The 18,429-nt window shown below is 37.8% G+C and overlaps 1 protein-coding gene across 2 annotated transcripts; it reads right to left on the bottom strand.

The window, feature by feature from the left end:
* Window positions 1-395: 395 nt before the first annotated feature.
* On the bottom strand, window positions 396-17,764 carry PFDN4 (prefoldin subunit 4). 2 transcript variants are annotated; one of them, XM_044661120.1, is made up of 4 exons: window positions 17,705-17,764; window positions 1,617-1,724; window positions 1,126-1,266; window positions 396-803 (listed from the first exon to the last, which is right to left on the bottom strand). In XM_044661120.1, exons 1-4 carry the CDS (start codon window positions 17,762-17,764, stop codon window positions 672-674), a joined length of 441 nt encoding a protein of 146 aa, XP_044517055.1. In that variant the 3' UTR covers window positions 396-671. The 2 variants fall into 2 exon arrangements, with proteins under 2 accessions (XP_044517055.1, XP_044517056.1); XM_044661121.1 differs by having other exon boundaries at window positions 17,725-17,756.
* Between the last annotated feature and the right edge of the window lie 665 nt (window positions 17,765-18,429).

Genomic DNA, 18,429 nt, shown 5'->3' with positions numbered 1-18,429 from the left:
CAGTAAGGTCTCTTGCTGCCTGACAATTTATATTCTAGTCTTTCCATCTACATTGTGTTATTATTGTCTAGTCTTTATCTACTTTTTTACTAAAAAACAGTGCCTATTCCAAAAGGGCACCAAATTAAATGATTTTATAGAATCAAATGAATATAGGAGATAGATGTCCTTTTGATATTGTTTTCATTGAGAAGAAAGTATGGTTAATAGAACTGGAAACCATACATTTTAATCCTACTTTTTATAACTGGTTTCTTATTGGACTCTTCATTATCCATGTAGTGGGGATACCAACACAAAGCATTCTCAACAGAAATAAAGACATAAAATTGCAATTAGCCCTGTAAAGGAAAATGTGAAATCAGAAATTCTAAATGACAATATAGAAACATAAAAAGATTGCTTAACTGGCTTTAATAAACAGGACACAAAGACCCTTACCTTGAAATTATTATTATGCAAAATACACAGATGTAGGCTGCTTTTTCTTTAAAAAATATAAAATAAATAAGCAAGACATGAAAATAGGCAGGTTTTCATTAAATAAAGGACTGGAATTTTTTTTAAAGAAAAAAATGTTGATTTGATTTCAACATCATATGAAGAATGGAAATCATTGTTACCAATATTCAAGTTTATTAAACAAATAAAAAATTTATATTTAGAAACTTTTAACTGTCATCCGCTTCAAGGTTTATGTTGCTCCCAAATTTTGCATATAACTGAACTTTCAAATCAGCTAGCACTCGTTGGATCGATTCAACTCTGGATTCTAATGCTTCAATTTCATCTTGCAAATTTTTCTGGAAAAGAAGACAACTGATTAGTAGTAATTCAATTCAAGTTATTCTCGTGTGATTTCTAAAGAACTATAGCAAAAATAATAAAAGCTTTAAAAGTGAAAACTTCTGAGAAGCAAATGAATGGTACAACAATTTGGTAATTAGATTCAAATATATCACCATTTTCCAAACCAAGAATCATAATATAAATTTTACTGATGGCTGTCTTTCTGACTATTTCAGAACTATAAACACAATGGTCAATTTCAATTTTTGTATGATCAGTACCAACACATGTCTTAATGCAAACAAAAACTAACATACACACAGATTCCCAATATACCTTAGCTTCTTCCAGCATTTCTTGGGTTTCATCTTGAGAGTGGCTAATAAAAACATCACCAATTTGATAGGGAATCATTAACGAATCTTCATCCATCATCAATATATCATCACATGCATCCTCTAAATTTTGAAGCTGTTTCTATAAATTCAAGAGAAAATACCACTTAAAAGGAGAATTTTCAAATTAACTATTAAAAATACAAGAACTAACTTTCTTTTTGAGACAATGACTGAAAAGGTAAGGGAAAGTTTTGCTTTATAAAGAATTCTATCTCTATAAATAATTAAAAGTTAAATATAAATATAAAATCCTAAATAATCAACTTTTAAAATGTTGTAAAAATGAAACGCTCAAGATATGAATACCACAACTCCCTCTAGATTTCTATAAACAGTAGTTTCTGAGTTCACAAGTATTAAAAAACGATAATGTATGACTACCATTAACTTCATTTTTGCCAATTATAAAATTTAAGATTTTCATAATACCTTTTTAACTTCTATTTCTTCCTTCAGTTCTGTGATTCTACTAGTATTCCGTGCAAATTTGTTAATCTTTTGTTGGTCCTCAAAAGTGACGTTGACATCTTCTGCAGCCTGAAAAACAAATTTTTATTTTTTCTGTAAAACAAATTATTTAATCAGTGAAGCAGTATATAAACCGTTATTCTTAATGTTTTAATTACCTATTTCCTATTCCCCATATTTGATAGGAAAGTTCAGTAAGTATTTATTAAGTGACTTCTATATTCAAGATACTGAGGATTAGATGTAAGTCCTTTCTTACAAATAAGAAAGGACAAGATAATTTTGAGACGGGAGAGTATAAACAACTAGAAGGACCAATAAAAGCTTCCCACAAATACTTGTATTGAGCCTTGAAGGATTCAAAAGATTTTAAGAGACTGAGGTAAGAAAAAAAAATGTTTCAGACATGAGGGATATCCAGTGTAAAGATGCAAAATTATGAAACAGACCTGCAAATTAAAAAAGCATTGTCAGACTATTTGACCAACACATAAAACATATGAAAGAGAATAAATGAAATAATAAATGAAATGAATAAAAAAATAAATGAAAGGGAATAAATGAAAAAAAACGAAGACAGCCTGGAATCAGACAGTTGATAGTTTTAAGTGTCAAGCTGACAAGACAAGTTTATGCTGTATTTTATCCTATAGGCAATAAGAAATTACTTGAGGTTCTTCAGCAACAAAGTGAGATGGTCACACCTGTGCATTTTGAAGATTATTTTGACAGCTCTATGGATCAGAGATGAAATATGAAATGAAATCAGAGATGAAAAACAAAAAATACATTAGGAACTTGCTATAAGCAACCAGATATGACAGTTGATGAGTCCTTAAATTAACAAAGTAATTATTTGAGAGAGAAGAAAGGTAGGGAAGTTATAGCTGAAAAGACCTGACTGAATATAAGGGTGGAAGGAAAGGGAAAAGCCAAGGACAATATGAAAGATTTTGGAAGTAGATGGCTCAAAGGATGTTCAGATCCTCACAAAAAAAGGAAAATTTAAAAGTATCCATTTGAGGGAAAAGAGAAAGAGTTCCATTATTTTAGGTATGTTGAGTTTGAGATGTGCTGATAGAAAAAATATCCAAATAGACACATTCAGCCAGCAGATGATACAGTTCTGAAATTTAGGAGAATAGGATTAAGAATACAAATTTGGGAGTCATCTACATAGAAAAAAATCTCTGAATTCAGAAGAATTGATCACCAAGTAAGAATAAGTAGGGAAAAAAGGGGAAGTACATTGGACTGAGCCTAGAGGAGAGAGTCACCCACATTTAACCTGCAAGAAGTTCTATGAAGTATGATTCAGGAAAGGACATTTAGAAGGAAGGCTCAAACAGGAAGGAAAAGAATCAGGGAAAAGTAATTTAAAAAAAAAACAATAGGGAACAGCATCTAGGAGTTTCAAAAACTACAGATAACAAGAAGAATGAGTTTTGAATAAAGGCCACTGATTTTGCCACTAGGAGCTGATAGGTAACTATGTAAAAGACAGTTTCAGTCAAATGGTGAAACTGAAACCAGGCCTTGAAAAATAAGCGGAGGTAAGGAACTATAGGCACAGAATGTCAACAAAGCATTTTCCCCTCTATTAATTTGTTAGAGAAAAAAGGCTATAAGATAATTTGAAAGGATGTGAAAGTCTAGTGAAAACTTTATTTGGTGAAGATGGAACTAAAGATGAAAGAGCAAATACGAAGGGGCAAACTTCACAGAGAACAGAGGGAATGAGGGCACAAGTGGAAGGTGGGCCTTGACAAGAAGAGCCACATTTGCCAGACAAGGAGAGAATGAGATGTAAGGTAGTGAGATTATCAGGTATAGGATGGGAGCAAAGGGGGAAGAAGGTCATGATTTTGGGCCTCTATTTTTCCTTTTGTCCCCCTTTTTCTTTGTATCCCCAGCACTTAACACAGTGCTTGGCAATTAGTAAGCACTTATCAAATGCCTTTTGATTGATTTTCAATAAAGCAGGATGTGAGAGGAGGGTAGTATAGCAGAAAAGATGAGATTTAGAATAACTCTAATGAGGAGTATAATAAAGTCAAATAGGTAAGCATAAAGAATTCCCAGTGAAGCCCCACTGAGAAAACAAATATGTATAATAAGTCCAATTAGCAAAGATGTGACTCCTATTTCAGAAGTTCATGAGGAGCAGAGAAGGTGGACAGTGACAGCAACCCAAGGATAGATTTTAGTAAGAGATGAGCCACAATGATTGGATAGGGGGAAGCAAGCAAAGGAATCAAGGTGGAAGACAATATAGTTGAGCCATATAGATAAGAGGGCAGAGGGAGAAAAGTGATACCAGAGAAGTTATGAAGTAAGAGAGCAAGGAGGGGCGATGTAACAAGTAATCACAGTAAAGCAGAAGAGTAGGTTTAGCAGGTATGACAGAAGAAATGTGCAAATAGGAAGCTGTGATCAGATACAGGAATGCTAGTTACAAAGGTAAATCAGTGATTTGAGATCCAGGTTATGACCATTCTTGTGTGTTTCAAAGAAAAGGAAGGTATATATGAAAGTCAACCAGGTTTTTTGCTAGTTTCAAGTTTTCCCCTGCCCCCTGAGAACTCAGCCTGAGGGAAGTCCCAGTCTCATCTGTTTCAGACTGAATAATAGACCTTGAAGTGTTTGGTGACCTCAGTCTGGGTGGGGCTAGTGGACACAGTCTAATGTTGAGTATCCTTATTTGTCTTAGCAGTTTCTCCCAATGTATTAAAGTCCTCTCCTAGGAAGCTCAGCTCTTGGCTTGACCCTTTTTTTAAGTATTCATTGTAGTAGACCACTCTCTGATACCCTAGCTGCTGGCTGCAGCCTCTTTCCCAAGCCTGCTGCAACCTGTCAATGTATGTTTGCTATACCTAGTTCCCCAAAAGGTATAAAAGATTCCCAAGTTCTATTATTTCTTGGAGAATCATCTCACGCAGTTATCCTCCCAGAAATACTGTCCCCAGAGCCCCAGGGTTCTGACTCTGTATAGTATCTTGGCACCTGGCTCTGTGATAGCAACCAATTATTGGACCTATCTCTTTCCTAATTAAAGACTTGGCTTTTACTGACTGCTTTAGTAGTTCTGTGTTATTTCCAAGTTAACATGAATCATGGGAATTGAGGAGGCTGATGAACTGTAAAGACAGAACCTGATTGCAATGTATACAATGAAAACTCCAGATATGATGGCAGGAGTTAAGGAAAAGGAAGACTATGAACTAGATACCAAACTCCTTGGGTAAAGAATGAGAATGATCCTAGTAGATCACTCCTCTAAGGAAAACAAAGTAGATAGTGGAATGGACCTCAAAAGAAGTTGTTGTAGATGCTGGTGTCAGAGGGAAGGCCTGAAAGTAGCTGTGTGTGCACATGGAGTGTGCATGCCTACTCTTCTCCTAGGTCTAGTGTGAAGGGAAGGGAGAGAAGGGGAGGAGAGGAGAAGAAAACCGAGGAGAGTGGTATTCAGCACAAAAACACAAATAAGTCTTCAGAGAAATGCAATTTTCTTTTTTTTTTGTCAATTCTACTGTTAACATATGACTGCAGAATAAAATAATATTTCTATGATACTTATGAAAAACTATTATTCTGGGATATAATGGGTATACAAGTACATTCCAATGGTAAAAATGTGATGGAAAAAAATGCTAAATTGGGAACCAAAGAACCTAGGTATGAATTCTGTTTCTGCTATATCCCACAGCTGAGTATGACCTTTGGCAAATCAGTGAATCTCTTTGGGTCTCTTTATTTGACTGCAAAACGACAGTGAGGTATTATCCTAGATCAGTGATGATGAACCTTTTAGAGATTGCTTGCTGTGTCCCCTCTCAACCACCAGCCTGAGTGCCATCCCCCCTTACCCCAGATAGGGGAGGGAGAAAGGGAATAGAGTAGAATGGCCTGAGCACTCCCCACCAGGGGAGGAAAGGCATGGGGAAGTAAGTGCTCCCATTGGGCTGCTGGGCAGAGGGGCAGTGGAGAGGGGGAGGGGAGCAGCTCTGCCCAAGTCTCTCTGCCATTCTAGTAACTAACTCTGGCAGGTAATTTTGTAGGTACCCACAGAGGTCTCTGTGTGCCCTTTTTTGGCACTCATGCCATAGGTTCATCATCATGGTCCTAGATCATCTTTTAAGTCCTTTTCCAGGTCTAAATCTATAATTCTCTATGACAAAGAGATGTTTTTTACCTAAACAATTCATATTATTCTCCTTTATATATTATACAATCCAGCCAAATTGACCTACTCAATACTCTCCAAGCTCCCTGAATTAGACATTCCATCTTGTTTTTCTGTGGAAGTACTGGTATCCCTTCTACATTGTAGAGGTTAAGAGCACAGCATCCTTGTGATCTGGAAAATCCACATAAAAATTTTGGCCTTCCCTTCATACCAAAGAAAAAGTCTCAATTTTTCCTTTTTTTCTTTTATGGGTTGTTTATAGTACCTACCTTATTATAAAATTTGGGTTATATATGTAGGTCAAAGTTAACATTTCTACTAGCCCTTGTATGTCATCTGCTGCCTTTCATAAGTCTTTTCATAAACTTATTTTAACTTTAAAAAAAATTGTGTATTAAGGTATTAAAAGATGAAATGTGCTGATATATACTATGCATATCTGAGTTTATAAACTTTTTCTGTGCAATCTGCAACTTCCACAAAATTCTCAAACAATTTCCATTTGATTTTTATGCTGATCCATGATATATCAAAACAGAAATGGGGAAAGGCTCAATGTAGAAGGGATGCCTGTAAATCATTCCTTACCTCCACTTCTTGGAATTGCTAGATTCCTCAAAGAGCTAGCTTAGGCTTCAAGTCCTAACTGAACCTTTTCCTGATCCCCATTCCACCCTCTTCTAGTTGTTAGCCTACTATTTTTTCTCCAGTTATTTTGTATTCCTATCTTTTTAGGTTGTATCCCTTCCATTACACTAGGAGGTCCTTGAGTGAAGGAATTATCTATGCTGAAGTCTAGTATGGTATCTTGCACATAATACTTAATACTTGTTGAACTGAATGATCAAGGAAAATTTTCTTAAAAATATTAAGTTAAAAAAATTTCCGGAAGAACCACCATAAACTTCAAGAGATTTTTTACACAATTAAAAAGTTACAAATCTTAAATTATCTTCATTATTTATAAGGTATTGGTGGAATTACTGAAATCAGTGCTTGTTCAAATGTTTAGGAAGAGTGGCATATTTGTTACAAGAAACTGCATTATTGCCAGCCCTGACTTACATGACCCGTACATATTAGGGGGCCACTAATTTTTATCTATAACAGAACCCTGTGTGTGTTTGTTTGGGGGGAGACAGGGACAGAGAGGGGTGGGTATAGTGATCATATTTTAACCAATAAATATAGGTCATTTCTCCAAGAATAACACTGTTTATTAGTGAGGGGCATGCAATTCCATTAACAAAAAATGGATCCTTTTTCCCAGCCTCCTGCCAGAAAAAAAGAGCTAACAAGTGAGTCCAGCTTCTTGATTTTCAAGGGAGTTTTATGTCTGCTTTGTGAATGACCTGACAGCATGACCTGAGTTCCCATTAGTGGATATTCAAAAAAGGAAGGGGACTTAGAAACCTCATTTCTTCCTCATTACTTCATCACAATGAAGGTCAGTGATCTTAAGTCTATACTAGTGATAGTGAACCTTCTGGAACTTTTTAGGGACCCTGTGTCATGCCTCACCCACCCCAGACTACTAGCCAGTGCCTGACCTCACATTGTATGCCACACCCCCAACTGCATGCAAGAAGTGCCCCACCTACTTCTGCATTGGGAGGGAGGCAGGGATGCAGGCTGGCCAAGCCAAGGGAGACTCTGGTGACCCCTTGCATGGGGGGGGGGGAGGGCAGGTAGAGGCCAGGCTACCAGTTGTGGGCTGGCCATGCTCTGCAAATAGGATGGTTCAGTCTCCTCCCCCCTCTATCCCCCCATCTCCTCAGCTGCCCTCCACCTGCATTCAGAGGAAGGGTTAAGCTTCAAGCTCTGCAGGGAGGCTCCAGTGCCCCAATGCAAAGGGGAGGGAGGTGGAGGCATGCAGGCTCCCAGCTGGCCAAGCCAAGGGCTTTTATGTACCCAGAGAAGTTTCTGCATGCCGTCTTTGGCAAACATGCCATAGGTTGACCATCACAGGTCTATACAAGGTGGGAGCTTTCTCCAGCCTTGTGGCTGAACCATCTTACTTTTAATTGGTTCAAAGTTCAATAGCTAAAAAAACATGGTGCATCCTTTTCTGGTATGTTAGGAAAATGAATGTCAGAAAACTTATGAAGCTTAGCTTCTTCTAGCAAACTTCAGCTACAAGATATAAGTTGACTCAAGCAGATTTTCAGTGGCTCTCATCTCTTATTTAGGGACCTGGTTACCCTTAACCTAGAAGATATACTTAGCAAGGACAAAGAGGGCTTTTGCTTCCAAATGCCACAGAGAGTTCTTGTTTACAGATAAATAAGTAGCAGGTCTCCACCTTGCTTTTAACAAAAGACTAAAGGATCATCCTCAAGATGTCTTGAGGCCTAGGAGTAAATTACTTTAGCTTAGAAGCCTGCTGACCTTTAAAACCAGAGGTTTAAGAAAGGTTTCATATAAAAATATTACTAATACAATATTAATCTTCTTGAGTAGGAAAGAGAGAGCTGAAACTTTTAGAGAATCTTTTAGAGAATATATAGCATCTAGACCTAAGAAAAATAACATCTGAGGGAGCTCATGGCAGCCTTAATTTTTCAGGCAGGGATAGCCTGAATCACAATGTCACCTTTTAAAAGAGACCTAGTCCAATCTACTTACTTTCCCCACACAACTCAATATGTTTAAATTCATTTTATTACCCAGTTTTAAGTTCCAACAATTAGAAATTTATTTAAGTTAACAAATATCATCTTTTAAAATGCAAATAACTCCTTTAAGAGTTAAGCTGATTCACATTTTTTTTTAACCCTTGTACTTCAGTGTATTGTCTCATAGGTGGAAGATTGGTAAGGGTGAGCAATGGGGGTCAAGTGAACTGCCCAGGGTCACACAGCTGGGAAGTGGCTGAGGCCAGGTTTGAACCTAGGACCTCCCGTCTCTAGGCCTGACTCTCTCTCCACTGAGCTACCCAGCTGCCCCCTGATTCACATTTTTGACTGAACTAATTCACACAAATTGTTGGCCTCCACTTAGCTAGAGGAAGAGCTTCCACAGAAATTAGAGGTTTCTTTTGGGGGGGGGGGCATAATTTTGGAGCACTTGAGAGTTATAGCAGTAGAGTTACAGAAAAGGATGGATACCACTCTAAGAGGACTATAGACTTGAGAGAAAAAAAAGTAGAAAACTGATATAAAGAAATAAGTATCAAAGCAAATTGAATCACTTGTTTTTAATGATCAAATCTGTAGGAAGCAACAATTACTTATGTCAAGTATTACTAGAGAACATTTGGTTGATATAGAAAGATCTGTTTTTGTAGATGGTAGCAATGACAAACTACAATGGGTTCTGCTATAAGAAAAGGGATAGAAAGCATTTTTCCTTCTCCTACGATAATAGTTTCCTGTTCAAAATCCAAGAGTATAATTCACTTACACTAGGTTAAATAAATAGGCTTTTGAATCTAAGGATCTAACCACACTTTATATTTTTAAAATAAATTTTTATTGACATTTTCTGTTTTTCACATCATCATAGTATCCCATCTATCCTTCTACTGCCTCTTTCCAGAGAGCCATCTCATAGGACAAATAGTAATTTTTTGGAGAGCAGAAAGTCAGCACAACTGATCAATATATTGAAAAAGAACCAAAATTCCACCTTTCCCTCTGCCTGTAACAGCTGCTAACCCTGTTCTTCATCCTCACTGTAATGTCTTAACTTCTCTTCTCCCAAAGTCCTTCTCAAACCTGTACTGGCTTCACTCTCCTTCCTTCTCAATTAGTGAACTAGTTCAACTCCACCACATCCTCTATTCTCAAATCCCTCACCCTTTATGCTATCACTAATTAAGCTCTACAAAACCCCAACCTTGGTATACTCCACCCTCCATTAATTTACCAAAGTGATTTTCCTGAAACACAGGTTTGACCAACAAAGTCCAATAGTTCCCTATTACCTAGGATCAAATAGAAAATCCTATCTTTTAAAGCCCTTCATAATGCAGTCCCTTTCTTTCTGATCTTCTCATTCTTTACTTTCCTCTATATACTCTACATTCAGTAACACTGGCCTCATTGCTATTTCTAACACAAGACTCCACATCTCCCAACTCTGCATTTTCACTGGCTGACTCCCATGTTTGTTACACTCTTCCTCTTCATCCATAACCCTTTAATTTCCCTGACCATCTCAACTAAAATCCTTTCTGCAAGAAGCCTTTGTTGATTCCCTTTACTACCAGTGACTTCCCTCTGAAATAATCATCTACATATATCTTGAATGTGTATAGCAGTTTGTATGTTGCCTTCTTCATTTGAATGTGAGCTCCTTATGGGTAAGGGCCATTTTTACCTTTTACTGTATCCCAGATCTCAGTATAGTGTCTGCTCATACTAAGTGCTTGACAAATGTTTTTGCTTGCTTGCTTACTTGCCATACATGTCCAAAATTTTTATTGCAAATTTTGTTCTAGTAATTTAAAATTCCACTAAAACAGGGCAATCCAAAATACATTAAGTTTCAAAAGCTTAAAAGATGGTATGGTGATTGTTGGCTCAGTGGATAGAAAGCCAAGTCTAGAGACAGGAGGTCCTAGATTCAAATTTGGTCTCAAATACTTCCTAGCTATGAGCAGAGGCAAGTCACTTAAAACCAATTTCCTTGCTTTTATTGCTCTTCTGCCTTACAAGTGATACTCAGTATCAGTTCTAAAAGAGAGGGTAAAGGTTAAAAAAAAAAGATACCACAGTGCTGAGTGCCATAAAAAGCAATATAGTTTCTTATGTACATTTGGGACACTCTGTATATGCTTTTACCAATACACATCACAGTAATATCTTAAGATGAGGATACTTTTTGTGGAGGAGAAGCAATGTTAGATGTGAATATAACAGTTGCCTAACACAGGAATTTCTGTTTAATACTTCCTACAGATCATTTCTAATTGTTTTTTGACTTATACAGGGTCCTGAGGCCCAGACCCCAAAATTCAGAAGAATCGTAACAAAATACAAGTAAGAATCATAATGAAGAATCATAATGAAAACACACACAATATGAGGCCAGATAAGTAAATGAAAAGTAATTTCAAGAGGAAGAAAGCACTAAGAACTCAGGGAAATAAGGAAAGAGTAGAATGTGGCATTCCAGCTGAACCTTGAAGGAAAATGGGAATTTATGAAGAGGAAGTAAGGAGGTAATTGTATTCCATGTAGAAGGGAAAAGAGCCTGTGCAAAGGAAATAACATGTCAAGTTAGGAAAACAGCTAAGAGACCATATTGGCTGGAAAGTAGTTTGAAAAGGGAAGTAAATATGAAATAAGTCTGGGAAATGGAAATTTAATTGTAGAGACATTTAAATAGAAGGCTTAGGAAGTTCTATTTCATTCTAGAAGCAACAGGAATCCACCAATGATTTTTAAGAAGAATACTATGGTCATAACTGTATTTTAGGAATATTAATTTGACAACTATGTGGAAAATAGAATAAAAGGAAATACTAGGAGACTAATTAGGGAGTTAAGGCTATTGTTTGGGTGATAGGAAAAGAGAATTAGAAATAAAATGGACTAGAGAATCAACATGACTGAATGTGGACTGAAGAGCAATAAGGAAAAGAAAAATGACTTTGAAATGAAAAATATGGGGCAGCTAGGTGACTCAGTGGTAGAAGTGCATCTAGAGACAGAAAGTCCTTGGTTCAAATATAGCCTCAGATACTTCCTAGTTGTGTGACCTTGAGAAAATCACTTCACCAAAAATGCCTCTCTAACCCACCATCTCCAATTTGTTACCATGGCTTTTCTATTTCACCTTTATAACATTTCTTGAATATACCCTTGGAGGGGGGAGGGGGAGAGGGATCATGTATCATGTAACCATGGAAAAATATTCTAAATAAAAAAGAGGGAAAAAAGAATATATCCTTCTCTCCTCTGATACTGCTACCACTCAGTACAAGTCCTTATCACATCACTCTAGACTACTGAAATAGCCTATTGGTGGATCTTACCTTCCTCAACTCTCTTTCCACTCCAATCTCTCCTTCATTCAGCCTCCAAAGTGATTTTCCTAAAGCGCAACTTTAACTATGTCACCAAAGCCCTCCCCCAATACACACCAGTGGCTCCCTACTGCCTTAAGGATCAACTACAAAATCCTCTGTTTGGTGCTCAAAGCCTTTCATAAGCTAGACCCCTCCTACCTTTCTAGTCTTATCACACCTTAAACATACTCTAATTTTCTTTGATCTGCTCAGGGTGTATGTGTTATATTAGTATCTGCTTTATTTGTTTTATTTTATTTGTAGAAAATTCATATTTTAGCTAAAAGCAGGAAGGTTAGTTATATTCTTCCATTCGAACAGCTTTGCCAAATCTGACAACATTCTCCTCCCCCCAAAAATAAAGTCTATTTCTTTAAGAACTCAACTATTAAAATGGAATTTTATAATCACTTTAATATGATGCTTTCCCTCTTCTCAGGTATCTTTCTAGGGTACTTGATCATATAGGACATGTCCATTGGTTTCCTTCTTGAAAATCATTGCTCATACTTTTTATTTCTTCGTAGATTACAAAGCAATCAGTGCTTACTTATGTACTATGACTATATACATAAGTACATATGACTATGTACAGTACAATGACTGGTACACAGTAAGCACTAAATAAGTGCTTTTTCATTCATTCTGTAGTTTTCCCACCAGTGATTTTTCTTCTCACTTTATTGCATAGTGAAAGCACTTATTAAAGGTTTTTTTCATTCAATCAATTATTTATTTATTCTTTAATTCACTCATTCATTCATATATTCATCCTACAACTTAAAAGACATTTATATAGGTATTCATTTAAAGGATCATGAATTTAAAGGTGAAAGGGACCCAATTCAACAAATCCAAATCCCTAATTTTACAGATGAGGAACCCAAGGCAGGGATGTTAAGGGACTTACCCAGTCACATAGCTAATAAATAGCTAAATAAGTGGTACAATGCACAAAATACTGGATTTAGAGTCAGGAAGACCCGAGTTTAAATTTTGTCTCAAGCACTTACTAGTAATGTGACCTTGGACAAGATGCTTAACCTCTCTGTTTCCTCTTCTGTAAAATAAATGTGAGGATCAAATGAGGAAACATATATAAATCATTTTGTAAACCTTAAATTGCTTTGTAAATACACGTTATTTTTTATTGTGCTACCACAGACTCTTCAATCCAGTTACACTGGCCTCGCTGTTCCATAAACAACAAAATCTCCTTCTCTGATTACCCCCATTCCTGGAATGCTCCCCCTCTATTTCTCTACCTACTGGCTTTCCTAGCTCCCTTTAACCCCCAACTAAAATCTCAACTTTTATAGGAAGCCTTTTCCAATCCCACTTAATTCTACTGTTTTCCCTCAGTTTGCCCATATAGTTTGTCTCCTCCATTTACAGTGAACTCCTTGAGGGCAGGGACAATCTTTTGCTCCTTTTAGTATTCCCACCATTTTTCACAGTGCCTGGGGCAAAGAAAGCACTTTAAAAATGTTTATTAACTATCAATCAATAAACTGTGTTTCCTTGGGCAAAACACAACCTGAGAAGCAACTTCTTCATTGTAAAAAGAGGAGTTATACTAAAAATGGTCTCCAATGTCCTTTACAAACAAATCTATGATCCTGTGATGAACTCACTATCCAGTGGTTCTTTGTGGCCTAAAAATATGATCAGTTCTCTCCCATTCTTTAAAAATAAAAATAACTTTCATTTGACTCTCCCATTCCCTCAAGTTATCATACTGAAACCTCCTTCCTTCCAAAGCCACTCTTTAAAAAAAAAAAAAGAGAGAGAGAAGGGAAAAAAGGTGCCTTAAACTGTAGCCTCTCCTTTCTCTCTCATTCTCTTCTCAACCCCACACAAACTGGCTTTCCAATACATCATTAAACTGAAATTGATCTTTCCAAACTTAATAGTGAGTTCTTAATTACCAAATCCAATGACCTTTTCTCAAAGAGTAAGTTCTTAACCTGGTAACTAGAATCTTTGGGTTTACTGAACACTAGGCAATTGGGTTCATTTGCTTCTGTACATCGTATAGTTGTCCCTCGCTATATCACAGTTCACTTACCATAGCTTCACTGTATCATAGTTTTTATTTTTTTTTAATATATCTAATTCTGTATTGAAGAGTTTTCGCTATATCTCAGTATTTTGCAGATGAATGCTATATTGTACACAATGGAAATGCAGTAAGCCACTACTGCTTGCACAAGTTTGCCAACATGAGAGATTATACACAGCACACTATTGGCTGATGGAATAAAGGTGACCAACTACAGCACTGTGTTCTATATCCTGGGCACTGATTGGCTCAGTGACTGTAGCATGAGTCTGTTTGCTCTCCCACACTGTGCACATATGTTCAGAAATTGTTTAAGAGCATATGAAGTTTATAAGAGTGTTGGAAAGGTTAATAAGGTTTAAAGGAGAATGGAAAGAGTTTATAAAGCATATATATAAATAATAAAATAAATATAATGCAGCTACTTCGTGGATTTTCACCTATGCCGGGAGTCTCTGGAACATAACTCCCACATAACTCCTGTGTTGGTGAGGATCACTGTATACCTAATCTGTTCCACTGATCAATCTTTCTATTTTTTTACTCAGTACCAAATCATTATTGATTACTGCTTTAAAGTATTGCCTGAGGGGAACCTGTATGGCTCAGTGGATAGAAAGCCAGTTCTAAAAACAGAAGTCTTGTATTCAAATCTGACCTTAAGACACTTTCTTTGTATGCAACCCTGGGCAACTCACTTAACCCCAATTGCCTGGCCCCTTATACCTCTTTTGCCTTGAAGTGATACTTAGAATCCATTCTAAGATGGAAAGTATTTAAATAAATAAACAAAGTATAGTCTGAGATCTAGTACTCTTAGGTACCTTTCTGCAAATCTTTTCTTCAAAAACACAGCATTTGACCCTGTTAATACTCAAATTTCCTCCAAATATTCTCTCTTCTGTATTTTTAAAACACTACTGTTATTTTTCCTTCTGTCTTTCTGGTTTCCTTCTCAATCTGTATTTGTTGGATTAACATCCATATCCCATCCCTTAACCATGAGTATAGTCCCATGGTTGTGTCCTGAACTCTCTAACCTCTTTATACTCTGTCTCTTGCTGATTCTGTAAGCTCCCATGGCTTCAAATTTCATCCTTAAGCAGATGACTTCTAGATTTAGACATTTAGCTCTAATCTCTTTTCTGAACTCTAGCTCATATCACCTATTGGAGATGACCAATATTATATCCAAGTACCTTAAATTCATCATGTCTAAAACAGAATTTATTATCTTTCCCACCTAAACCTTCTACCTTTCAAACTTTTTATTTCTTTCAAGGGTACCACCTTAGTTATTCATTCTCCCTTACTCCACATATACAATTAGCTGTCAAGTTCTATTGATTCTGATTCCACATATCTCCAATCACCATGGTCACCTCCCAAATTCAGGCTGTCATCATTTCTTACTTAGACTATTGCAATAGCCTCCTAAATTGGTCTTTTTCTCCTGTCTCCTCCCTATTCATTCCAATCCATCCTCAAAAGAGCTGCTGAAAGGGATTTTCCTAATGTACAGGCCTGATTATGTCATTACCCTGCTAAAACAAACAGTCCTAAAACCTGATAACCTTGAGAATCAAGTACGAACACCTCTATTTGGCAATTAAAGCCCTTCACAGTCTGGCTTCGGGTAATCTTTCCAGCTTTATTATAAACTTCCATTAACACATTCTAACTGCCCATATCGCTAAATCTCATCTACTGTATTCAAATTTGCATATCCTTGCCTTTGCAGAAGCCATACAAACATACTTGAAATGTACTCCTTTCTCAAATTCTAGTTTACTTAAAACTCAATTCCAATATCATATCCTAAATGAAGACTTTCCTGATGCTTGCTACTTGTGGGATCTTCAGCAAATCACTTAATCTCCAGAAGTTAAGGGCCTCAGATTTCTGATCTGTAAAAATGAGAACTAAACCAGATGGCCTCTGCAGTCCTTCCTAGACTTATGACACCTCCAGTGATTTTTCCTTGTCTCTAGCATATTATTTTTTGTTTATTCTGAATATAATGTGTATATTTTGCAAAGATGAATCTCCTAAAGATATGAATCCTATCTTTCCAAACTAGACATTACTGTCCCTCCTTCATAATGCCATCCAGCCAAAAAGCATGTCTTTCTTCAATATGTTCCACACTTGGTGTACTACATCTTCCATCTAATGTATTCCCTCCCTCCCTTTTATAAAAGAAATAAATCAAAACCACTTTCAAAAGGCCAACCTTCCTAATCCTCCCAACTGCCAAAGAAGAGTAGATACTTAAGGTATTTCCTGACAGATATGTTTGCACATACTGTCTTCCCAAAAGGACTAAAGGCCTTTCCAGGGTAGGGAATAATTCATTTTTGTCTTTTTATCCCAAATACCTGAATATCCTGTATGCTTGGTGATTGATAAGGAGTTCATCAAAGGCAAGTCCATCATTTTTTCCATGCATTTTATTGTAATTAATCTCACTTTTACTATGAAATGAAAGGGTGGAACAGGTGAGGACTTAACAATTCCAGCCTCTCAAAAAAGAAAAGTAATCCCTAATAGCCTGAAATTAGGCTTTAAAGTTGGTAGCAATGCTCCCTATATATTTTTTCCTTTATAATATTCCGCTTTCCTTTGGGAATTCATCACCCTTATTATCTGTGTTTAATCTACAGCTAAATTTGTACTTAACACTGGATTCACTAAGCCAGTAGGGCCAAATTGAAAGCTAGTGTTCCTACTTAATTCAATGACCTTGGGTAATTCACTGCCCCACTCTGGGCCTGTTTTCTTATTTGTATAATGAGCAGTGGTTCTTATCCCAAAGTCCAGTAAATAAATAAATGGCTGGAATTCGTTTCTTTTGTAATCCTGTGTATTTTAGAGCACTGGTTCTAAGTCTGAAGACTTGAGTACAAATAGCCTCCACACAAGAGGTGTGCTTAATTGAGTAAGCCACAAGACCTGTGCCTACCTCAGTTTCCTTATCTATAAAATAAGAATAGCAATAGTACACTACCTAACCTAAGGTGGTAGTGAGGCTCAAATAAGATAAGATTGCAATCCTTAAGGTGCTACATAAATGCCAGTCATTATTATTACCATTATCATTATTACTTAGAAACATTTTTCTGAGAAGGGTTCACCAGGTAATCAGAGGTCCAAGACACAAAAGGATTTTAAAAAACCCTGGACCACACAATGTCTCCAATTCTTTTGGCTCTGACATTCAATATTCTAAGTACCCTTCCAACTCTGAAACCTAGGAGTCTAAACCTCCCTAGGATCAGGGTGAATTGAGCCAAAACTTCACCACCTCGCGTTCACCCCACAGAGAACTTACTAAGCACCCTAAGAATCTCCTATCCCTCCCCTCCCCAGGGTGCCGAATTCAGGCAGGACCGCCACTGCCCTTGTGCCCTGGGGTAAGGTGCCAATCCTCGGGGTCTGGGAGGATCCTCAGGGGACCCCAGATCCCAGGGATGAATAGAGAGTGGGGAGCCAAAGGGCCATTCCCCAATCCCTAGCAAAGTCCCTTGGAACTTCCAGACTCTTGACCCCACACAGGACCGAGGAGGTGCCCTGGCCTCACGCCTAACTCCACCACCGCCCCCCCTAGGCCCCGCGGGGAGACGAGACCGCTACGGACGCGGGCTCCTAAGACAGAGAGCCACATCTAGCGGGCCAGCACTCCCTAGTTAGCCCACACCCTCCACAAATCTTTCGCCGGCTCCAGCCCCCCGCAATTCCCAGATTTTGAGCCATCTGAGGTCCCGATACTCCGTCCCAAAGCCACAAACCCCTGAAGAGCCCCACTCACCGCCTTCTTCATGGTGGCGGCCATATTGGGATTGGACCATCTCTCAACAGGAGTGGGGGGCACAAGTCAGCTCGGTCTCCAGTGTAGCCCCTGCTAGGCCTCCTTCTCCCAAAGATGCCCTCGCTCGAGAGGGAAGCCTTTTTACTCTTTACTCTTTGCTCTTCTATGCCCGATTTTTAACTTCAGGCAACCGAGGGAGAGTGTATAAACAAGAAAGCACTTGGTATCTTCCTCTTAAAGGAACAGGACGCCTTCGGTCTCCATCCTTAACTAGAAAGGGGTGTGGTGGAGAGGCTGCGGGCTGCTCTGGTGGGGGAGAGGGCCAGAGGAAACTGCCCAATAAGAGAAAGGTGGATTGTGGCGTGGCAAGAGAACCCTCCTTTGGACACCTGCAGCTCCACAACCTTGCTTGGAAGGTGAACTGTTCAGTGCTTAGTATATAGTACTTGACACATAGTAAGCGCTTAATAAATGCTACTTGACCCACAGACTGACTCGCTTGTGAGCAGTTTAAGGTAAAGAGAGAATTACGGAGAATTGTTACTGCCTTGGTCACCGCCTTAGTTACTGCCTTTGCCACCTCTCGCCTGAACTACTGCAATAGCCTCTTAATAGCTAATTAATGCTTGCTTCACATCTCTTCCCACCTGGATCCAAACTCCACATATTGAAGGGATTTTCCTCCAGCACAGTTCAATGACAATG

Source organism: Gracilinanus agilis, chromosome 2 (assembly GCF_016433145.1).
Source record: "Gracilinanus agilis isolate LMUSP501 chromosome 2, AgileGrace, whole genome shotgun sequence".
NCBI classification, from domain to species: Eukaryota; Metazoa; Chordata; class Mammalia; order Didelphimorphia; family Didelphidae; genus Gracilinanus; species Gracilinanus agilis.
The sequence above is the reverse complement of the archived record's forward strand: the minus strand, read 5'-3'. Positions and strand labels throughout refer to the sequence as shown.